This window comes from Erythrolamprus reginae, chromosome 3 (assembly GCF_031021105.1).
Source record: "Erythrolamprus reginae isolate rEryReg1 chromosome 3, rEryReg1.hap1, whole genome shotgun sequence".
NCBI classification, from domain to species: domain Eukaryota; kingdom Metazoa; phylum Chordata; class Lepidosauria; order Squamata; family Dipsadidae; genus Erythrolamprus; species Erythrolamprus reginae.
The window spans coordinates 120,072,616-120,098,017 of NC_091952.1; the positions used below are offsets into that span (position 1 = coordinate 120,072,616).

The following is a 25,402-nucleotide window of genomic DNA, read 5'->3' on the forward strand; positions in this document are numbered from 1 at the left end:
TTGTATGAACAAAAAGGCAGGCTATAAATTCCAAAAATATATGTATACAGTATGTACTGTATATGCAATAGACAGGCAGCCATTTGAGTATGCCAGATCCAAAGTAGCTCTTAAACATGAGTCATAATGAATACTTCACCAACAAACATTTCTGCCAAGCCTAATAAATAACTGGATAAGGAGAACATTTATATTATCTTGGCAAATATACTGCCAAGCTGGTAAGATAAATTGACACTATCCTCTTCAAGCTCCCCATAGTAGCTTCACAAAGGTCAAAGAAACTGCAGGGTATGAAATTATATGATGTGAATCTAGTAACCTGTATCACCCACAAGCCATTATAAGAAAGTCCAAAGGTGTTTGCATTTCTAACCTCTTCACATTCTGCTCCATGGAATATCACCAGACTGTCACATTCCCTGCATTTGGATGGAGACCTCAGCTTCCGAAATTTGTGTGTTTGTGCTGCCTTAGATAGGAGAGTGTTTTGAAAAGGTCCAGGAGTACTGGCAATTTCAGCTGCTAGGTCATTTAAACCTTAAAATAAAAAGGTCTATTGTTAGCTTTTCAGAGTGCAAGGAATCTGCACTAATATTTTCAGTTATTCATCAAATGAAATGATATCCTAATAATGATGCATATAATGTGTTCAGTGAAATAAATCTACATATACCTTCCAACCTATGTATGAGATCCTAATCCTAAGCAATTCTGTGTAAAGATGGTTGTCTTATCATTTTATCATATGATGGGGTGGGAAATTGCTCACAATTTCATATTTCTACTTTTGAAAAAGTCAAATCATACATTTCTGTATAGTCACTGAATCATTATTTATTGGTTTTGAAATATCCAGTAGCATATCACCCCAGCTAAAACAACCCAAACAATAAAAGACCCTGCTTATTTAAATCCAGCTTATATCAAACAGCCGCCCCGAGTCTTCGGAGAGGGGCGGCATACAAATCTAAATAAATAAATAAATAAATAAATAAATAAATAAATAAATAAATAAATAAATAAATAAATAAATAAATAAATAAATAAATAAATAAATAAATAAATAAAATGTTTAGCAGATGTATTACCCTTTTAAGCAAAACAGCTAAGGTTCATTTATGCAGAATTATTGAACTTACTGAAATTTGCTCTTTCAGCTCAATAAATATATTTGTTGGCTTAGAAGAGATAAACATGTCCACTTTCTGCCCTTCAAAGTTTAATAATAATAATAATAATAATAATAATAATAATAATAATAATAATAAAACGGGACTGCAAAGTGTACTTAGAACAAAAAATGAACTCAGCATAGTTCATATTACCACAGTCAGAAGGTGAAGGTGCCTCTCTCTCATCAAGATCATATGCAGATGACACGGTCCCAACAGATGATGTGCGAGGAAATCTTTTAAAGTCGCCTACTAAACAGTCAAGAAATGGACAATTTAGAATAGAATAGAATTCTTTATTGGCTAAGTGGATACACAAGAATTTGTCTTTGTTGCATATGCTCTCAGTGTATATAAAAAGACAAGATACATTTGTCAAGAATTATGAGGTACAACACTTAATGATTGTTACACGGTACAAATAAACAGTCAATATTAATATAAATTGTAATAATACAAGTTACAGTCATACAGTTATAAGTGGGAAGAGATGGGTAATACAAACGATGAGAAGACTAATAGTAAAAGTAATGCAGCCCTAGTGAATAGTTTGACAGTGGTGAGGGAATTACTTGTTTAACAGAGTAACGCATTTGGAAAAAACTGTTGTGTCTAGTTGTCTTGGTGTGCAGTGCTCTACAGCATCTTTTTGATGGAGCCTGACACCTTCCCCCCCAGTGCTTCAGGATCCCAGCCGGCAGCTTCAAGGGGGCGGGGGGATGGAGGGGGAGGCAGGGAGGGCTTTGAGTCAGAGCCCTCCCCGCCTCCCCCTCCCGCCCACCACCCACTTGAAGCTGCCAGCTGGGATCCTGACTAGCCGGCCGGGAGAACCTGCCTCCTCACCCCTCTGGCCCGGCATGAGGCGAAGCGCTGGGGGGGAGGTCAGGCTCCAGGTCTGGAATCGCCTCTCCTGCCCCCCCAAGCCAAGTCGGCGGCTTGAGGCTCAGAGCCCCTGCCCCCCACCGCCCCCCACCCACCGCGGTGTGCAAGCGTACGCCAAGCCAGAACACGGACTTCTGAAAAAAATGCAAACTATGGAAGTTTGGTTTGCCCAACACTAATTATAATATAATTAACGCAGTTCTACCCAATAATATACAATATTGGGTAGAACTGAGTTAATTATATTAATCCGGCCCTCTAATACCATCCCAATTTCTCATGCAGCCCCATGGCAAAATTGATTGCCCACCTCTGGTCTTGAGGGTAGAAATATGAAATTTAAGTCCTTCTGTTGCATTTCTTTTGCTTTACTAAATCACAGAAATAATGTTAGCATTGAAGAATAATATCTGTACCTGGGCTAGCAGACCGTGATTCACTGCTTCCTCCTGCACTTTCAGAATCACTGCACATTCCACTTTGATTACCAACTGACCAGGATCTAAAAGGTAGTGGGGCTCCTATAGCTTCAAAGGAGATGGAGAAATAGGTTTAATGATTTCAGATTCTTCAGATATAAAACAAATTTTATCCTGCTTCTCACAGCCTATGTATAAATTTTAAAAATCAAAACTGGAGATACTTTTCACTATACTATAGTAAGAACTATACATTCTCTGTGTCTGTACAAGCCACACTTTTGGTTGTGCATGCTCTGCGAGTGGCAGTTTTGCTGTATTCATGCAATGGGATAACTATGGCAGAACAAAGTAGTCCAAGAAATATTTGAAGGCAAAATCAGAGCAATAAATTAGAAATTTAGTTGTAAAAATTTTGCTCAGAGGAAAGTTAACATTAATTGACACCAGGTCCAATATCTACATCCAGATAAACCCCAATTACATACCTACTGTAAACCCATAAAAAGACTTTAAAAACATAAGCTACCAATTTTTGAACAGCTATAATCATTAGAAGAAATAAACAATAAACAAATTGAAATGGATAAATATTAAATACAAATCTAATATTTATTATATTTTAAAATACCACGTTATTCGCTTTCATACATGTCAACATTTTTCTACATTTACGGGTTGACCTTTGTTTCATTACTTTGGAGAGGAACAATATTGTTCAGTTTCTATTCGTATATCATTCTGGTTTCCTGACATATTAATTGAAAAGTTTTAAATTCTCTAACAATGGATTTACATGACAGAGAGGAAACTGATTATTATAAAATATGGAATAAGTAATACGATTGACTTGAACATAAAAGTAAAATCAACGCATAAAGATTACATAAAATATGGATTAGGAAGGGTATATACAGTGAACCCTCGAGTTTCGCGTCCTCAAGGATCGCGAAAGGGCTATTTCGCTAGTTTGCAACCCGGAAGTAAACTCCACCATCTGCGCATGCGTGCCCTTCCACGCATGCGTAGATGGTGGAGTTTCCCCGCTGGGCAGAGGCTTCCCTGGGTCTTCCCCCTCTTGCCCCGTAAGACCCCAGCGGCGGTGGGCTGGAGCGAGAGCTTGGGGCACCCTAGCTCCGCTTCCCAGCTGGGAAGCGGAGCCGGCAACAGCGTGGGCGGGCGGGCGGCGCGCGCGAGCTTGGGGCAGCCTAGCTCCGCTCCCCAGCTGGGAAGCGGATCTAGGGAGTCCCCACCGCGCGCGCGTTGCTGGGGAAAGCGCGCGCGCTTGGGAACATCCCAGCTTCGCTCCCAGCTGGGGAGCGGATCTAGGGAGTCCCCACCGCGCGCGCGTTGCTGGGGACTCCCTAGATCCGCTCCCCAGCTGGGAGCGAAGCTGGGATGTTCCCAAGCGCGCGCGCTTTCCCCAGCAACGCGCGCGCGGTGGGGACTCCCTAGATCCGCTTCCCAGCTGGGGAGCGAAGCTGGGATGTTCCCAAGCGCGCGCGCTTTCCCCAGCAACGCGCGCGCGGTGGGGACTCCCTAGATCCGCTCCCCAGCTGGGAGCGAAGCTGGGATGTTCCCAAGCGAGCGGGCACCCAGGGAAGCCGTTGCGCGAGCAACGGGGTGGGCGGGCGAAGGGCGGGCGGCAGTAGAAGCAAAAACACCATCTGCGCAAGCGCAGATGGTGTTTTTACTTCCGCACCGCTACTTCGCTAAAAATCGATCATCGCGTGGGGTCCTGGAACGGAACCCTCGCGATGATCGAGGGTTCACTGTACCTATATTTATGTGCATATTTATAGTTATATGTATTAGTATATTTATAATTATGTTGATAACATTGTAAATAAAATAGTGGAAATGTATAATAGTGGGATATGTATATAGATAATTAAAAAGGATTGATACCAATAATGGATAGCTGTAAAATGAATATGTGGTTTTAAATGTTATAAAAATTCAATAATTTTTTTAAGTTTAAAATTTTTACTTCCCAAAATTTAATTATGAATCTTATGTTTCATTTTCATAGATACATTGATTTATCTAAAGGTATGTTGTTGAACGCAACAAAAATAAAAATGATACAGTAGAATATTGGCAGTGGACAGGCTATAATGATGTTTACTTAACTACATAAATGATCAATTGAAGTATTACCAGAGATATCTGCAGTGCTCAAAGATCTTTTGTCTCCAATCTTTTGAGAGCAAAGATAGGCTGGGCTCGTAGTATCATCTAGTAACTGAATAGGATCATCTCCTGAGCACTGAGGTATGTTTCCTTGGGATGCAGAAACATTGTTTGACTGTTCACCGAAAACTCTGTGAAAGAGAACAAGCCATCATTCGGAATTGTACTGTTTTCCCAATTTAACCAACAAATCAAAATTTTACACTTCTCTTCAAGATTTTAAATGCTTATTAAGCCATAACCATAAATATTAAATCTCTCTTTGATGATTTTAGCAACCTGGCAAGCAGAGACTAAATCTACAGATTATAAAACTAATTTAACAACAAACTCTGCTCAATTTCTCAGGACCATTAGCTTCAAACTAATCCTAAAATAGTCTCTGGCATCTCAGCTAAATTTATTTAAACAACTTCCAACTTGTGATGCTATAAGAATTCATTGTAATGGCTAGCAGGCACTCTCAGCCAGGCATTTCCCAATGGGTTCTAGGTAAATTTAAACAATCCTGCTGGGCAGCTTTGCACAGGAATACACTTATTTACTGAGGCCAGCCTCAAACTTGTACTCCTGAGGGAGCACTCCACTATGCTTGCTGCCTTTTAATTTTCTGACCTTTCGTCTCCCAAATCAAACCACTCACTATGACTTCACTTCCCCAACTATTTTGTTAATTAATTAAAATGTCTAAATGTGTTTAATTAATTTGACATATCCTGATGACATACACTTCGCTTCCCTTAGGTTGTTGACTCATATGCAAAGATCAGAATAAAGTAAACAGAAGAGCTTTAATGGACTGGGTAAAAAAATTCTCATCAATGAAAATGTGAGACAGATTGGTGGTTTTGAAATTAGATTATATGTGTGTATATATATATACACTCAAAATATTACACGGGGCAAAACCCGAACTCAGAACAATCTACACACACACACACACACACACACACACACACACACATATATATATATATATCCATTTTACAACAACACGAAGCTTGGAACTTCAGCCTGATGATGGTGAATGTGATTTCACCGAAACGTCGCATAGACATGCAAAATATTACACAGGGCAAAACCCGAACTCAGAACAATCTACATATATATATATATATATATATATATATATATATATATATATATATATATAGGGAGGGAGGGAGGGAGGGAGGGAGGGAGGGAGGGAGGGAGGGATGGATAGATAGATAGATAGATAGATAGATAGATAGATATAGATAGATAGATAGATAGATAGACAGACAGACAGACAGACAGACAGACAGACAGACAGATAAAAGGTTTAAAATAAAACTGCAGTGTAAACTAACTCTAATTGCCCTGTTTAGAACATTGGGTTTTCTCCAAAATCCAACGATCCAAGGGTGAAATTCAGTAGGTTTTGGACAACCGGTAGCAGAAATGTTGAGTAGTTCAGAGAACCAGCAAATACCACCTCTGGCTGGTCCCAAAATGGTGAAGGAATAGGGATTTTGCAGTGCCCTTCCCCTGGAGTGGGGTGGGAATGGAGATTTTGCAGTATTCTTCCTTCCCCTGCCACGTCCAATTTCAGCCCTGCTATGATCCAATATATAGTAGACATCAAACAATTCAATCCACCTGTTTTTTGTTTCTCTGACATTCAGAATTCAATATTCTCTGACTGAAATAAGCATGTTAAATTCTCCATTACACTTCTTTAGTTTTTAAAGTGGTATGACTGAAATTTTTGGCAAATGCTGGCTCTGTTTTTAACACTGACAAGAATTATGAATTTATTCCCACAACTGAGAAAAAAAATTATAATTATCTTATAAGCTTTGGTCATGGACAAGAGGGAAAGGAAGACACCTCTAAAAGCAAAAACTGACAAACATGATTTAAAATAACTACAATAAAGAACTACAAGTATAAGGAATCCTGGATATGACCAACAAATCTAAATAGTCCCATTTTTATATAAATCATTTATAAACCATTTCCCTACAACTTTATAGAATCAATCATTCATTCATTCATTCATTCATTGGATTTGTATGCCGCCCCTCTCCGTGGACTCGGGGTGGCTCACAACAAACAAGGAATACATAATAAAACAATTTGATCCAATTAATAATAATTAAAAAACTTTAAAAAACATCCTAAAAATTAAAAGATTCAGTTAACATTCACTCTATCAATAATTTATTCTAAACACATTCATTGGTCAGAGGGGGAAAGATTTATTCTTCAATAATAGTAATTAAATATGGGAAAGAAGACTCAGATATACTGGTAAACCTAACCAAATGCACAATTTTGCTAAATTAAAAACATTAACTTGTGTAAGAATGCTCCTCACCTGCTTTTAAGCCCCATTTCCCACCATTTGGCATCCAGCCAGTAACCCAACAATTCAAGCTTTTATTCCTTTATCTACATTTTATTCCTTTAGTTAAACTTTTGGTTCATATTTACTGCCAAATACGGAAGAATAAATCTAATATCTCACCCTCCAACCTGGGAAGTCTGAGTTTCAAAGCAATCAGACTCAGTAGGAGCATCATATTTTGGAAAATTCTTCACATATTCAAATAACATTTTTCCTGGATCATACAGCTTGGCACTCTCACAGAGGTATTGATAATTAACTGGTGTGGAGACAACTTGGGCATGCTGCATCTGGAACAGGTTAACTGTTGCCTACGTGGAAAATAAAATTTTTCAAGACTACACAGTACATTTTAGAAACAGCAAAATAAAAATCTAACAGCAAAATGTTAGATACTTGTATATTGATCAAAATAAAACCCAAACTCTACAAATAGTTCTAAATCTACATTTTCTATACAATTAACCTATTATGAAACAAAGCAGCTTTAAATTATAGTTTGCAGTTGCATTTTTCATGCTTTTATTTATTTTATTATTTTTATTTAGAAAATTTCTATAGCCACCTACTCGCTCACAGGGACTCTAGGTCAGAGCTCCCTAATCTTTCTGGGTTGGCGGCCCAGACTGGGGGAAGGGAAAAGAGGGGATGGTTTTGTGGGAGGGGCAGGCATGTGCAAAGGCCATCTATTCATGTGGCTCAGTGGCCGAGGCACCGCAGGGGGTTGTGGCCCACAGATTGGAAACCCCTGCTCTAGATGATTTGCAAATAATAAAACACAGTATAGAAATAAAAATAAAACTTATCAATAATCCCCACCCACCCACTTGTTGATCTTCAAATTCTCAACATTGTTTTAAACGAAAGATAAACGATAGACACTTTGCTTAATACCAGTGTATAAAAGAAAAAGAAAACATTGGCACTATCATCAAATATTATGACAGAAGCTACATTGTTACACAAAGAGGTAAATATTGCAAAGATGGTTGCCAGACTATCTATGGGACCGTCTCTTGCTACATACCTCCCAGAGACCAATAAGAGCTCACAGAGTTGGTCTCCCCCAGGTCCCATCGACTAAGCAATGCAGGTTGACGGGACCACGGGGGAGGGCTGTCCCGGCTCTATGGAACCAACTACCCCCCAATGTCCATACGGCTCTCACCCTACTGGCCTTCCGTAAGGCCATGAAGACCTGGCTTTGCCCGCAGGCCTGGGGACCATGAATTGTACATTTTGCATGGCCAAACTGTATGAATGGTATGTATGCATATGATTATGACTCTTTTTATAGAAATGGGTTCTATTATGGGGTGTAGTTTTAGATATTATATTCGACTTCTTATTGCTTGTATCTTTTTATATTTATATTATTTTGTAAGCTGCCCCGAGTCCTTTGGGATTGGGCGGCATAGAAGTTGAATGAATAAATAAATAATAAATAAAGATAATCAGATAGGAAATTATGTTCTGGAACTGGGAGCTTTTTTCATTTGGAGAATTTTCTCTATACCAGGAGCACAAAAATATAGCTTACCAACATTCATTTTGCAGCATTCAGAGCTGCCACAGATTTAGTTGGGCTCTCAACTTACCATGAAAAGCATAGCATGGCTTTTTAGCTACTGAAAGTTGTACAACCTCTCTTCAGTCAGGTTTTTCAAGTTTTATTTTAACTCAGGTGTGTTGGATCTTTTGGTTTTCCTAGCTGCAGTGAGTGAAGAGGAACTGTCTTGGGCCGCATATGAAATATATAATATAATCAATGCATGTAAATAATATACTTTATTATTTATATTTTTATTACAATCTTGTGCAGCCACATTACTAGCTGTCAGGGCCACATCTGGCCCATGGATTTTGGGTTGGACAGGCCTAGTTTAACTGAATTAAATGTGAATTTAATTGTTTTATGAGAGTCTGTTTTTTGTCATTTGTTATCTGGAGTTCAACAAACAGAACAACAATCATAGATCATAACTTTTTGCCACTTTCCTTTCTCATATATTTCCCATTAAAATATTACAAGGAGATATGATGTTTACACTTTAAAAGTTTAGCTGTGGGAGCAGTGGTTAGAATGAAATATTGTAATTTAATGAAGGTTAACTGTAAGCTAACTCAGCCCACTGGCAGCAGTTCGATTCTGATAATAATAATAATAATAATAATAATAATAATAATAATAATAATAATAATTGGATTTGCATGCCGCCGCTCTCCGTAGACTCGGGGCGGCTAACAATGATAAAAACAACATGTGACAACTAAAAACCCTTATTATAAAACCAAACATACACACAGACATACCATGCATAACTTGTAATGGCCTAGGGGGAAGGAATATCTCAACTCCCCCATGCCTGGCAGTATAAATGAGTCTTGAGTAGTTTACGAAAGACAGGGAGGGTAGGGGCAATTCTAATCTCCGGGGGGAGTTGGTTCCAGAGGGCCAGGGCTGCCACAGAGAAGTCTCTTCCCCTAGGGCCCGCCAAACAACATTGTTTAGTCGACGGGACCCGGAGAAGGCCAACTCTGTGGGACCTTATCGGTCACTGGGATTCGTGCGGTAACAGGCGGTTCCGGAGGTAGTCTGGTCCAAAGCTATGTAGGGCTTTAAAGGTCATGACCAACACTTTGAATTGTGATTGGAAACTGATCGGCAGCCAATGCAAGCCACGGAGTGTTGAGGAAACATGGGCGAATCTTGGAAGCCCCACGATCGCTCTCGTGGCTGCGTTCTGCACGATCTGAAGTTTCCAAACACTTTTCAAAGGTAGCCCCATGTAGAGAGCGTTGCAGTAATCGAACCTTGAGGTGATGAGGGTATGAGTGACTGTGAGCAGTGACTCCCTATCCAAATAGGGCCGCAACTGGTGCACCAGGCGAACCTGGGCAATCGCCCACCTCGCCACAGCCGAAAGATGATGTTCCAATGTCAGCTGTGGATCGAGGAGGACGCCCAAGTTGCGAACCCTCTCTGAGGGGGTCAGTAGTTTCCCCCCCCCCAGGGTAATGGACGGACAGATGGAATTGTCCCTGGGAGGCAAGACCCACAGCCACTCCGTCTTGTCTGGGTTGAGTTTGAGTTTGTTGACACCCATCCAGGCCCCAACAGCCTCCAGGCACCGGCACATCACTTCCACTGCTTCGTGACTGATCATCTCAGGTTGGCTCAGCCTCCCAACCTTCTGAGGTCAGTAAAAAGAGGATTGCTGGAGGCAATATGCTGACTCTGTAAACCCCTTAATAGAGGGCTGTAAAGCGCTGCCCAGTCATATAAAAGTCTAAGTACTGCTACTATTTTAACTAACTAATTATTTTAACTACACTTTCTGTACCAGAAAACAATCTGAGATAACACAATGACTGTCTTATGCCAATGGGTTTCATGATAATTAAAATAAGGAACGTGTTAAATCATTTTCACACTATGGAAAAGTATCTAATGTTGCCATTTTAAAAGTCACTAAAGGTTTTTGGATTCAAGATACATTAAGTCATATATTCTTACAGCTTTTAGTGTGAGATCACATTGATAAATTTGTTCCTGTAGCTGTGTTAAAATGACACTTTCTAGATCACTTCTCTTTTCTTCAACTTCAGCCTTGCTGGCTTTGAAATGTTCATTGGCTTCTTCAACCTACAACAAATGAAGGATAAAGAAATAAGTTCTGATAGAAAAAAAGTCCAGTTAACTCTAACCCCTTTCCATAAATAACCCATAATAAAAAGTCATATGATTCAAATCATAGATAAGAGCCAATGTTTGTTTATTTGTCAAAAAGTGACATATTTAAAGAAGATACTTTACTTTTTGGAGAGCTTCCAGTTCCAGTTTACGCTTCTTTTCTAATTTCCTGGCTTCTTTTGTAAAGGCCCAATTGGAGGAAATATAATCATCCTCACGAAGAGTGGTTGATCTTGCCTTCTCATACTCCTCATGCCGTTGAAGATATAATTGTTTTGCTTTTCTTACACTGGATTCTAGTTCTTGCTGTATATTCCAAAGAAAAATATCTTTTATACTAAGAAGTGCACCATGTGGTGGAATATTAATCTGTTAGATCAATATGATTTTTTAAAAAAATTTCAAGCATGTTTCTACTTATTAAAACATAATGATTATGGTAAAAGGAACTATAATCCTTATACCATTAAGGGAAACAGAGATGTGTAGGCAATTGCTTACAGATAATCAGGCAATTAAACCAGTCAATCCTAGAGGACAGGAGTGGGAAATTTTGAAAAGTGAGATTATAAAAACCCAGACTAGCACAATACCAATGAAGAAAAATAATAGGTCACAAAAGAAATTAGCATGGCTGCATAAAGAACTCTCTGATAAATTGAAAGACAAAAAGGACAAGTATAAAAAGTGGAAAGAAGGGGAAATAAATAAGATGGAATACCAAGCCCGAGCCTATAAAGATGAAGTGAGGAAAGCTAAGCCTCACAATGAACAAAGACTTGTGACAAAAGTAAAAAGTAACAAAAAAAGCATCTTCCAACATATTAAAAACAAGAAAAAAGTCAAGGAAACAATTGGTCCATTGCAGGGAGAAAGTGGCAAGAAAGTGACAAGCAACAGGGAGAAAGCAGAGCTACTTAACTCATTTTTTGCATCTTTACACAAAGGGACCCCCCCCCCAAATGTCAATGCATGCACAGAAACTCAGCTTCTGTGCATGCTCAGAAGAAAAAATAAAGAAAACTTCTACAAAAATGAAAAATATTCAAAAAAATGTTGGCGCCCAGGGACCAGCACTGATCCCACCACCAGCAGGCCATCACCAGCAGACCGCTATCAGTGTGCTGCACCAGTCCGTATCAGTAGAAACCCACCCCTGCTAGAGGAGATCAACCCTGACTGCTCTTTAGAAAGCCAGATCCTAAAGATGAAACTCAAATACTTTGGCCACGTAATGAGAAGGAAGGACTCACTGGAGAAGAGCCTAATGCTGGGAAAGATCAAGGGCAAAAGAAGAAGAGAACGACAGAGAATGAGGTAGCTGGGTGGAGTCATTGAAGCAGTAGGTGAGAGCTTGAATAGACTCCAGAAAATGGTGGTGAACAGGAAAGCCTGGAGAAATGCTGTCCATGTGGTTGTGATGGGTTGGACATGACTTCGCAACTAACAACAATATACTTGACTTACAACTGTTATTGGTCCTTAAGTGTATCACTGCAATTATTAATCAAGACATCACTTGACCAAAACTAGCAGCTTGTTGGAAGGCAGCTAGGAAAGGTTGCATAAGGTGGTTTTATGACAGCAGGACATTACAGCCATTGTAAATGCACAACAGTTGCCAAGTGCTCAAATCACAACCACGTATCCATGGGACTCTATATGAGACTTGTCTTTTACATACAATGTCACAATTTAAGCTCAGAAGGAAATTCAGAAGTTCAAATGGGTAAACAAATGTATAATAAACAATGATACTCACCAATTTTTTCTCTTCTCTTTGCCAAAGTTCCTTTATCTCTTTTCTTTGTTTATCCAATTCATTTTTTCTCCCAACCAGTGGCTAAATAAGAAAAACTAACTGAGTAAAGAAGTATCAGTTATGTGTTAGCAGTTAACATAACAGTGAATTATTCATATAGTAATACTTCTTGCAGAACAATTTTTACTTACCTGTATAAATTTATTAGTTTGAAGAGCTACTGCTGTCTGCTGCGAAAGCAGACTGTTCTCTATATCATTTTGAAATGCACTTATGAATATTGACTGGAATGGCATGTAGTCCTAAAAGCAAACACACATAATGTAATGCTAGTATTTTTTCAATACAGTAGTTAAGATTTAATTTCCAAGTATAAAAATGAAAAAAATTGAACAGCTTTAATGCCAAATTAAACTGCTACATAACACATTTAAAATAATTTTAATGCTTAGTTTTTTTTAAAAAAATAGTGCTTAAATGACAGTTTAAATATCTACACCTTTACACATCTACTTAAATACTTGCATCTTACCACAGTTTAGTTATGATATATTTTATTATAATGAATTATTCCGTTTTTAAGATACAAGATACAAACTACCAAATAATTAGGAACTTATAAAGTTAACTTGTAATTCAATTAATTTTAAATATCAAAATAGTAATGATTTACATGATACATTTTTTAAACTGAATACACACCTGAGATACAATAATAGTCTTAGTGGTTTCTGCTACTTTTGCCAGGTTTTTAGCACACTCCATTTCTGTGGAAAGAAGTACTAGATATAATAAAAAAAAAACTTAATCTTAATTAGATACTATTTTATTACAATCTTCCAGGAATAGGAACCAACATTTGTTCCATTCATTTTAACAAATAGTTATTAATTTAGAAGTCACTTTACTGGCAATGGATAGCGCAATTCTGACAATATAAAACTTCAGGTGAATGACTCCAGGTGCCAGAAAAAGGTACTTACCTAAATTAATCTTTTTCTCTACCCATACAACAATATCCTTTACATATTTTGACCATGCTTTAGCATAGGATAGAGCAGATTTGATTCCATTATTGTTTCTTAGGAGAGCGGATTCAATTTCTTCAGCATTACGGTGCCCTGAAAATAAAGTATCAAATACCAAAAAAGCACATTTTAGACATTAGCTAAAAATCAGCTTTAATCTTTTTAATGTTAGTTGACTCCTAAACAGATCTGACAGAGCTTACAGAACACATTAAAAGTTCACAGAATTATATGTTAGCAAACTATGGAATTTTGTAATAGCATACCAGGAGAAAAATATGAGCAGCTTAGTTACATTTTGATAATAACACAAACCATTTTTAAGATTGGGATGAATAATAATAATAGTAATAGTAATAATAATAATAATAATAATAATAATAATAATAGTAATAATAATAATAATAATAATAATAATAGTAATAACAACCACAACCACAACAACTGTTAAATGCTTGAAACAGCTTATACTTTGTATGATGATAGCTTTAACACTATCAAACAACAACATCTGCCTATCTGAGGTCCTTGGAAAGGATTCAATAGGCGGATGAAAATGCCAAAGCTAGTCTAAACTTCTCCTGACTGTTCAAATCAATCCTAATAATAAATGTAACTGTTATGATTGTTAAAATGTTTAAAAACAAGGAACAATACAAAAAACTGCTAAAATAGCACAAGAAAAAAAAAAGCCATGAAGAAATCGGGGATGGGGAGGTAAAAAGGGGCATCAGCTGCCTTCTCCAAAAGCCTGAGTGCAGAGCCACATTTTAAGGTCCTTCAAAATACCAGTAGGCTCAGAACCTGAATTTGGGTGGGAATTCCATTCATAATAAAATGGGTATTTTAAAATACTAATGAATTTCCTCTAAATATTTCTATTAGTATTTTTATATAGTATTTATGTCGAAGATCAGTTTATAAATTTTTACTGCTGCTATTATAATTTATCTACAAAAAATGGGTACAAAGTAATAATGCATTTAAAAATGCTCACCTGTTGAATGAATACTTTCATGTAATGATATTCCAGAATCTGTACAAATGTTTTCAAAAGACTGGCATACAAAAAAATATAACTTATTAGCATCAGCTAAAAAAAAATTGAATAAAATTATATGCTATCTGATGAGGGAGAGAGGGGGAGGAATAAATTTTATTAAGCTGAATTAACAAAAGTACAGGTGTATGTAACAGTAGTAAAAAAAATTAATATAACTGCAAAGACATCTTTAATTCATAAAAAATAAACTAGATTCATAATAACAATCTTATTGATATCAACCCAAAATTGATACTAATGAGGCAAAACCAAGTCAGATGGACTAATTTGTAACTCCACACTTGGATCTCCAATATTAATGCAACTATAAGCAAAACTGAAGTATTATTTGAATGGACCAGTGTTCGAAGCCAATTTTTTTGCTGTCTTAACTTTATAGAATCATATAGTTGGGATTGTGAAATCTTCAACTATCCCAGACAAATGTCTATTTAACTAGTTTGGAAATCTCCAGAATTAAAGTATATGACTCCAGGAAGCTTAACTTCATTAATAAAATACCACAGTATTAATACCACTATTAAATTGAAATGATCAAATAATGTAAGCTTTTCATGGGTAAATGGGTCACAATAATATCTTTACTCCAATATTTTCTGCACATTTCTTTGCAACATTTGCAGATGCATTCATAAATAAGAAATATAATACTAATCAAGATTTTAAGAGGTTCAGATGACAACTTTTTAGGCTAGCCCTCAGAGTAACTGAAATCTTAAACCATCCTCCAGATATTGCCAATAGTACTTGACTTATTACTGTAAAGGAATTACAATGCATAAAATGAATGTATAAAATAAATCCGCAAGAACATGTCATTTTTGCCAAAAACCAGAAGTAAATGCCATTTTTTCAGAAAAATTATTTTAAAATGGGGTCATGTGGCTGCAGAATGCTGCAAACACCCATCAATCCAGACTGCCAAGCGCTTTATATGAAACTATGAGTCAGAACTTTGGAACCCGGTTGCAAGTACCCCCAAGGAGGTCTGTTGTAACTCTGGATGATCACTAAGTGATTGGATATTAAGTGAAATATATTGTTTCCATGAAAAAAAATCCATTGCACCGATAATGCATGTTTAGCGCCAGTATCATATTCTTTCAATTAACCAGGAAAAGACTCAATGTGAGAGTAGGTAAAAAGATCATACATTAAGAGTTTACCTATGATCAAGGTCAGGTGACTACTGTTTTATTCATGTTATAAACATCATGGTTTAAAATGTATTAATATTAAACAGTTCTCAAGGTTTTTTTTTAAGCTGATAGGAACATTAGTGCACAGCAGGAATGTTCTTAAAAATGTATTTTGTTGAGGACTTAATCAGCTAGGTCTAGGAAGCCAGATATATGAGAATATCATCCCCACTTGCTTAGTTTCCATATTATTTCTGCTTATGCTTTTTTTCCTGGTGAAGCAGATATACATCTAAATCTCTACTATCTTCAATTTTAATTTTCTGAGAAAGTTAGTGGGGTCATTTCAGAAACATTCACACTAACATGAATGGATTATGGTGCTTTTAATGGCAGGACTCCAACATTCTAGTTTTTAAATTAAAATATATTTTAAATGTAAGGAATAAAATGATGCTACAAACAAGATAAGCACCAAGAAAACATCCTGTATGCCCACAGATAAAAAAAATAGGAGTATGGGCCTTTTCAATAAAAATAACAGTGAAACAATGCCATTAAAACTATGCAACTCTTCATATTACACTATCTTCACTCACTAAACATATTTTTCAGCTCATTTACCAAATACTGTTAAGATGGTTAAGCATAAAGTGAATTTATGGAATCCAACAATCATCTTTCTAAAAGGTGACATAACAACTCATTTCAATTTCTTACTAGAAGTCCATGAAGCTCGTGTACCTTAACTTCTGTAGCTGAATACAATAAAATATCTCAAAAAAGAACAAAATGACCCTCATTTAGATTTAAGAACTAAGGTACTGTAGTTCCAATTTTGTATAAATTAACTGTCATAGTTTCTATGAAAATTTGGGTTCTTATGCAGTTTTTAAGTTTTAAACTGTTCTTGATCAGTAGTAAGGAAATATATATTATCAATCACTGCACAAAGCTAAAACTTTCAAGAAAATTATCAACATACTTGACTTTGCCGAGATATCTGAAGACCCAGTCTTGAGCCATTATCTACATCTCCCATAAGGAAGTCTGAAACTCTGTCATGGGAGTCAAAATAAAAAACAAATTATGCTTTGGCATACTACACTGGTACAAATGTCTAACAAATATTGAGATCGAATATCATATGGGAACAATCAGCATCTATTTTAAGATAGTCACAGCTATAAAAGGTAGCATTTTTAAATATATATATTATGCTAAAAACTGCTACTCTTTATGAAATTGTTACATCAGGTAACTTCAAAATTTGGGTAGAGGCCTAGATTGCTTTGTTTTCAATTGTTAGAAAGCCGTTTTAACTCTACCAATGCCATATCATAAGGCACACATAGAGAAAACAGGCAGCACACTTCAGTGTTGCTTCAGAAATAAAAAAGCTGCAAGAAAAGACTGGAAACATTGAAGCAAAGACCTTCAAAGTACAAGGGTATAAAAATTTCTTTTCAATTATATTAGGAGACCTAAAAAAAGAAGTAGCATTAGGAAAGGAAAATTACAAATTAAATGAATAACATGGTTGAAGAATCTTATTAATGGTTCAGATACGTAGAGGCTAAAGTCTAAAAAGCACAACTTTTAAAAACTTACGCGTTGCCAAAATTGAATGCCAGTAAGTCAATAGAAGAGTGTATTTCATTTAATATTTCTCGCTTCTTTTCTTCATTAATTTCCTTAAAGTTCACAGCTACAAGAGAAAACAAAGAGGCTCTGTAAATTAGCAGACAGAATTTTCATAGCTAAGTAATGCACCCAAATCAGGCCATAGAGTCAGTACTATGTTTATATTTAAACAAAACAAATAGGGCTAGGGCAGTGATGGCGAACCTTTTTTTCCTCAGGTGCCAAGCGCGTGCACGCTATCATGCCCATGCGAGTGCCCACACCCATAATTCAATGTCTAGGGAGGGCAAGAGCAGCTTTCCCCCACCATCTGGCCTCCAGAGGCCCTCTGGAGGCCGGAAATGGCCCATTTCCTGACTTCCGGTGGGCCAGTAGACCCATCTTTCACCCTCCCCTGGCTCCAGAGGCTTCCCTAGAGTCTGGGGAGAGCGAAAATGTCCTCCCCTGATCCCCCCCGGAGGCCCTTTGGAAGGCAAAAATGCCCTCCCAGAGCCATGAGCAACAGCTCGCATGCTGGCAGATATGGCTTCATGTGCCACTGGTTCACCATCACAGGCTAGGGCACTTATGGCAAACCTTTTTTTCCTCAAATGCTGAAAGAGTGTGGGCACATGCAATCATGTATGCGCGAGTGCCACACCCATAATTCAATGCCTGGGGAGGGTGAAAACAGCTTCTCCCGCCCCCCCGGAGACCTTCTGGAGGTTTGCAACAGACTGTTTCCCAACTTCTGATGGGCCCAGTAGGCTCGTGTTTCACCCTCCCCAGGCTCCAAAGGCTTCCCTGGAACTGGGGGAGGGTAAAAATGGCCTCTCCATCCCCTTGGAGGCTCTCTGGAAGCCAAAAACGCCCTCCCAGAGCCTCTGTGCAAAAATCAGCTGGCCACCACACATATGAACATTGGAGTTGAGCTAGGGCAACAGCTCACGTGCCAGCAGATATGGTTCCACATACCACCTGTGGCACCCATGCCATAGGTTCGCCATCACTGGGCTAGGGAGCATTTTATTCAGTTCAAGCTAGAAAAACTTTTCAAAAAAGAGGGAGGAAGGGAGGAAAGAAGGAAGGAAGGAAGGAAGGAAGGAAGGAAGGAAGGAAGGAAGGAAGGAAGGAAGGAAGGAAGGACCACTGTTTCTCCAGATAGGAGCTAAGCACTTCCCTATTCCTCAAACTCCAGAGAGCCATCTTACATAATGCTATGTGCATGCAGAATTCAGGACATCCAAGGGAAGGCTAGTAACTTCCCTGTAAAGTGATGTTCATGGCAGTGATCATTCATTGTCACCAAGAGACACATTTTTTGCTAAGATTAATTCATGTTTCCTGTGTAATGTGATCATTTTAAGCGATCACACTATACAAAAAGAGAAACAATAGGTTTTTAGTGACTCCTTGAAAAATCACTTTGTCAAATTTCATTGGCACTCAAAGTTCTGGAAACTAGATTCAGGATCCCGGCAAAAAGAGTAAAAACTGGCTATAGGTCTATCATTGTTCTTTATTGTCTGAATTGGTTTGTAATGTAAGCCCAAAAATATTTTTCTTCATTAAGCAGAAAAGTGTTTTCATGATGTAACTACACTTTATCAAAAACAGGGGCATATGTTATTATCCTGGATTGTAGAAAAGCTGAACCTACAAAAGATAAGCAAAATGAAGAATAGAAAATTTAAAATCCCCTTCAGAGGAGGAGAGAGTTAACTGAAGCAGTCTTAGAATTAATTAAGTCATGTCATTTTTCTTTCCTGAAAAGCTTTGCAGAGTATACTCAGAAATTTAGAAAATTGGGAGACTATATCAGTTCCAGTCTCTGAAAGATGACCTCTTTCAATAATTTCCCTTCACAAAAGTAACTTCCCCATTACTCAATCTTCATATTTCACTGGTATTTAGACATAGCTTCCATTTTATCCTTTAATATCTTTTACACAACCCACTATTTTATTAAGAAACTAATGAAACCCTAATGTTTTAAAGAAAATAAATTAGAAAAATGTAAATGATTTTATTGACAAATATTTAAACAAAGACATTCCGTCAAACTTCCTTTGTAACAAGGAAAGTTTCTGGTAGACTGATAAAAATTAACTGTCTAATATTATATATTATACTAATCTATGCAACATAGACTTCATTGCTTATAAATTGTGTTTCCTCCTATAAACTCTGCTCTGAAAACTCTCTTCACAAATGATTGAAATATTTAAACCAATTCATCTATATTCTATATTCTAAAATTTAACAATGCATTTATAGTCATAACAAATGGCTTTGTAAGATAAATTTCATATATCATTTTCCACCAGCATGAAATACTAGAAATGCAAATGATACCATTAAGTATGGTAGTTTAGTTTTAGTTCAGTTAAATCAAAGGAAGTCACTAGCTCATCCTGTACGGCATAACAGGGACAATACTGTTAATTTGAGAAAAACAATCTAATGGCTCACAATTACATTGTAAATTAAGAATGCAATATATAAATATATATTTTAATATATTGAAAATATTACTGGAAATTAAAAGAGGAAATAAGGAGAAACACAATAAAGATAGCTGTAGCAAAAAAATTGTATAATTTGAACTGTTTTGAACAATGTTCCCCCAAGGAAATGCTCTACCAAACAAAATCTTTTCCTGTTTTACAAGTCTGTCTTTGTTTCTTGCTATGCCTACATTGTAACAATTTGGAAAATAAGTATTTATTGATTTAAATATAAATTAATTTCTCCTACCTTATTTCCAAAACACTTCTACTCAAAGAATGCTAAAACCTTCTTTCAACCATTACATACTGATATTACTTATCATCAGCTTTAAACAGTCTTTCCCCAGGACATCCTGGCAGTACACAATAGTGCTGACAACAATTAGTAATACTGTTTCTATGTCTGGAAATGGCAGTTTCTTACAGCTACTCTTTCAAGACAGTATGCAACATAATAGAGATGGGAAAAATCAATGAAAACATTTGATTCCAAGTACTACTATTAAAATCTGAAACCATCATCCCTGGATTTAAAATAACATAATTTAGTATTCTAATAAAATATAATTGTAACTTGAATTTTATCTATCAGTCTATCTAAAAACTCCAAACTAAAAAACTTCCATGTGATCTACTGGTATTTATTTTTTTCTTTAACCTATTTTAGATATGCAAATATTAATTGTGGCAAGCAGTGCAAAATAATGAAAATATGTTGGGATAAATTAAATGCACACTGTAGTAATTTTATCACAAATAGAAGATAGATAAAATATTTTATTGGCCAAGTGTGATTGGGCACACAAGGAATTTGTCTTTGGTGCATATGCTCTCAGTGTACATAAAATAAAATATACATTTGTCAAGAATCAAGGTACAACACTTAATGATTGTCACAGGGGTTTAATAAGCAATGAAGAAACAATATTAATAAAAATCTTAAGGATACAAAAGCAACAAATTACAGTCATATAGTCATAAGTGGGAGGAGATGGGTAATAGGAATGATGAGAAAAAACTAGAAGTAATAGTAGTGCAGACAGTAAATAGTTTGACAGTGTTGAGGGAATTATTTGTTTAGCAGAGTGATGGCATTTGGGGGAAAACTGTTCTTGTGTCTAGTTGTCTTGGTGTGCAGTGCTCTGTAGTGACATTTTGAGAGTATTGTGATATTGATATAAGATAATAAGATTGATTGAATATAATTAATAATAATAATTAGTATAATAATAATAATAATTGCTAGAAATACAATGGTATATACAGATAAATTGTATATTGTAGTAATAAATAAAATGTAAAAACAAATGTTCATCTGGGAATAAATGGATTCTCTGTTCTCACAGAGATAATATATGAAACCAATGAAGTGTACATTTAGTAATTTATTATAATAATTAGACAGCTAATAAACAGAAAACTTGCCTCCAAAAGACTGGAGTTTAGTTTAATAAGGTGAGTCTGTATACTAAATGTTTGAGAAAATAAAAATAGTAAAGCTTCCAATATAAATGGCTCTTGATTAACAACTACTCATTCAACAACTGTTCAAAAACTGAACAAATGGTACTGAAAGGACAAATCCATAAAGTCCCAGATGTTGCAGTGCTCTTACAGTCATGTGATCACAATTTGTGATCTTCTCTGTTGGTTTTGAACAATCAGAGTCAGTGGGAAAGCCAGAGGGAAGTCAGTCATGTAAGCTCTTGTTTAATGATTCCTTCAACAATGTAACTGGGGACTGTTGGAACTGCCATCACTAAGCAGCACAATCACATGATATCATCACTTAGAAATGGAATTGTGGTCCCAATTGCCATTGTTAAGTGAGAACTGCCTTGTACTGAATTACAAGCATCAGATAAGAGTGTAGAGTGCAGCAGGTGTCCTGGAGAAACCATGGAACCCTACTTCTTCATCTCTCTTTTTAGTTTGTATCAGTTTGTTGCAATTGTAATTTTTAATTCTAATTTAACTGTTCAAATCAATAATAAATATTTAAATTACTAATATACCATTGGATCAAATACGGCTAGACATATTTCAAGTTAATATAATATTAATTAAAAATTGTAGATAAAACATAGTTTAGTTGATCCATTAATGTCTTAGCTACAGAATTATTTCAGTGGCATAATGATTACATATGGGAACAGAACTGAGACTCAAATCTACTTTCAGTCATGAGAGTTCACTCAGAGACTTTGGGGCAGTTATTATCTCTCATCCTAAATTGCTTCAGTGTTATTAGTGTGAAGGGAAAATCTGAGGAGTATTGTATATGCTGCCTTGGGCTTAGGAAAAATCTCACAAAGAACAGTGGTAGCAATCTCCAAATTAAAAAGAGAGACACTAAAAAGAGACCTCCTTTCCCCCAAACTTTGAGCAAGGTATATTTTGCAATTCAAGTACAATACAGAAGTATTACAACAAAATTAAGAGCATGAGCCACGAAGAGAGGTGTCTGTAGAATCTGGTGGTTTTATCAGTTGCCATTCCCCTCCCCCTCCCACCTCCCCATTTCAGATAACTATGAATGTGGCAACCTTATTAAAAACTAAATTCAGATATGAATATTTAATATGATCTTTGTGAGATTATTTCCCTAAATTTCAGTTTTAAATATGCAGTATAGAAAATAATACTGTTGAAAATACCCATATGAGTATCTGATAAATTCAGAAGTGCACAACATTAATAATTTAATCCAATTTTTTAAAAAAGCATTTAATTACTGAGAAAGATGCACAGATAAAATAATCCCAATTTGTGTTAATTGATGCTATTTTTTTTAAAAAAATCCCAAACCATTTAAAGTGACAATAAAATAATTGGATCATTTTTCTTACCTCTGACTTTTGCAATGACTGTACCTGCAGCACTTAGAACATCAACTGAATAAAGATTCGGATGTTTGTTAATTATTGCCTTTAATACACGAAGTACCTCACCCAAACGTCCATGAACAATTTGATGGAGACAGCTTTGATTTTCTGGAAAGAACATTTTATAATAATTTAATAGATAAGCAGTATCCACATAAAGTGCTGCAAATATGATTTCCCTTGTTATCTGGGCTTAGTCACATGGAAGGCTTACAGGAGCTATTTTAAGAGTATAAACTAGTTCATTCTGTCAAAGAAAAGTATGGTAGGAAAGTATTATGCTAGGAGTTACAGCATTTAAAGATTGAGAGTAAAATAAATGATACTTAACAGTATACTTAATTTCATAAAATAACAATTCACTTGGATACTGAAGGATTTTAAATGATCGAGTTAAGCTCTCCCCTATGCTTAAATTTAGGATACTGCAGCAGTACAAACAGGTATCAAAATTTTTTCAATAGCAATCCTGATTTAATGCTATATCATAATCCTCACTTCATTTAATGGCTATCTTTTCCTGTTTTAACACACTTCTATCTTTCCTAGAATATCACTGTGAGTACTTTTTACTCAATCATTTATTTCAATGGAGGATTTATATTTCTTTAAATGATCCTGACCTATGTTATGAGAATTGCAGACAGTGCAACAATATCCTTTTGTGAAAAATATATTGCATTATAGAAGATTACATACAAGAATGTGGAATTAGGCTGTTTTAATTTCTGATTGTTCCCAAGAGGAAAACAGTCTTTCTGACTGTTTAAAAATGGAACGGTTCTGACCTCCTACTGCCCATAGTGAAGAAGCAAAATTTAAAAGTACTGTAGTGTTATATTGTAGCAGCATTCATTTTCATCAAATTGTTTAAGAAAATTCATAATAAACTTAGATCAGAGAACTTCACAGGTATTTTGCTTCATGTAATATAGCCACAGGATCAGTTTGTTTCTCAGTTGATGTCAGGGTAGTTAAAATTCCCCCATTACTATTGTGATGTACTTTCTACCTACCTTAGTTAGCTAACTAGCAAAAAGTTCATCTACTTCTTCTGTTTGGTTGGGTAGCCTACAGTATAGACCAGCGGTCCCCAAACTACGGCCCGCGGGCCGGATGCGGCCCAATGAGGTCTTTTAACCGGCCCGTGGCAAGCTCACGAGATTTTACTGGTCGATAAAATAAGCTCCCGAATCTCCTGTCAACTCACCGCGGTCGGATGCTCAGCGAGGAGAAGGTGGAGAGGCAAGGGGGCGGGGACGAAAGCGGGCCTGCAATTGGCCCCTTCCTTTGTCGCCTTTAGGGAGAGAAACTGTTGCTGCCCTATGGCAGAGCAGCAACAGTTCCTCTCCCTAAAGGCGAGAAAGAAATTGGCCAATTGCAGGCCCACTTTCCTCCCCGCCCCCTTGCCTCTCCACCTCCTCCTCCCCTCCTCCTCCGCGGTGAGTGGACGCGAAATTCATGAAAAGGCGATTGGCAATTGAAAAACTGTCCACTGAAAGTCACAGCTAAGTGCACCATGGCTAAGTTTGTGTGTGGGGGGGGAGGCGGCTGCTTGAAAACCCCTGACCTCCATCGCCTCCCCCCCACGGCACAAGGCGAGCACACCTCGCCGCTGACACAGGTGGCGGGGACTGCCCTGTCCCCCTGTCCCCCCTGCGCAAAACTACGCAGCCCCAGATCGCTCGCTTCTCCAGCCAGCAAAGCCGACTGCCCGGCTTTGCTGGCTGATGCAGGAAAGGAAAGCGTCACATTTAAAAAGCACGCCACTTTCTGGGACTGCGGCGCCGTGGTGGCCTTCAAGCGCGGCCCTTCGCGGCGCCCCACCACCCGTTCCTGCAGGAAGAGATCGGGCACTTTACCGGGAGGTGGAGGCGGCTGGGTGCCGGGGAGGGCGAAGGAGTGGACGCACTTCTCAGCTGCAGAGCGGAACGGGGGTGGAAATCAGCGGCGGAGTCCGGCGTTGGGGCCATGCGGGACCGCTCATCCAGGTGCGCGTGGACCGGCAAGCCTGGATGAGCGGTCCCGCATGGCCCCAACGCCGGACTCCGCCGCTGATTTCCACCCCCGTTCCGCTCTGCAGCTGACAGGCGCGTCCACTCCTTCGCCCTCCCCGGCACCCAGCCGCCTCCACCTCCCGGTAAAGTGCCCGATCTCTTCCTGCAGGAACGGGTGGTGGGGCGCTGCGAAGGGCCGCGCTTGAAGGCCACCACGGCGCCGCAGTCACAGAAAGTGACGTGCTTTTTAAATGTGACGCTTTCCTTTCCTGCATCAGCCAGCAAAGCCGGGCAGTCGGCTTTGCTGGCTGGAGAAGCGAGCGATCTGGGGCTGCGTAGTTTTGCGCAGGGGGGACAGGGGGACAGGGCAGTCCCCGCCGCCTGTGTCAGCGGCGAGGTGTGCTCGCCTTGTGCCGTGGGGGGGAGGCGATGGAGGTCAGGGGTTTTCAAGCAGCCGCCTCCCCCACACACAGAGATAAGGGAGAGAAAGAAAGAGAGGGACAGAGAGAAAGAAAGAAAGAGAGGGACAGAGAGAAAGAAAGAGAGGGACAGAGAGAAAGAAAGAGACAGAGAGAAATAAAGAGGGACAGAGAGTAAGAAAGAGAGGGACAGAGAGTAAGAAAGAGAGGGACAGAGAGAAAGAAAGAGGGACAGAGAAAAA

General features: G+C 37.8%; 1 protein-coding gene across 1 annotated transcript in view; it reads right to left on the reverse strand.

The window, feature by feature from the left end:
• ARHGAP29 (Rho GTPase activating protein 29) overlaps positions 1-25,402 on the reverse strand; it is a 105,015-nt gene that overhangs the window by 58,946 nt on the left and 20,667 nt on the right. The window contains exons 3-17 of the mRNA XM_070746514.1: positions 22,709-22,852; positions 17,338-17,434; positions 16,712-16,784; positions 14,522-14,582; positions 13,480-13,617; positions 13,199-13,263; positions 12,688-12,798; positions 12,497-12,577; positions 10,858-11,040; positions 10,558-10,686; positions 7,161-7,351; positions 4,637-4,800; positions 2,474-2,584; positions 1,329-1,427; positions 377-540 (exon numbers count right to left, since the gene is read on the reverse strand). Coding sequence (XP_070602615.1) covers positions 377-540; positions 1,329-1,427; positions 2,474-2,584; positions 4,637-4,800; positions 7,161-7,351; positions 10,558-10,686; positions 10,858-11,040; positions 12,497-12,577; positions 12,688-12,798; positions 13,199-13,263; positions 13,480-13,617; positions 14,522-14,582; positions 16,712-16,784; positions 17,338-17,434; positions 22,709-22,852 — 1,811 coding nt within the window. The remainder of the gene's footprint in view (positions 1-376; positions 541-1,328; positions 1,428-2,473; positions 2,585-4,636; positions 4,801-7,160; positions 7,352-10,557; positions 10,687-10,857; positions 11,041-12,496; positions 12,578-12,687; positions 12,799-13,198; positions 13,264-13,479; positions 13,618-14,521; positions 14,583-16,711; positions 16,785-17,337; positions 17,435-22,708; positions 22,853-25,402) is intronic.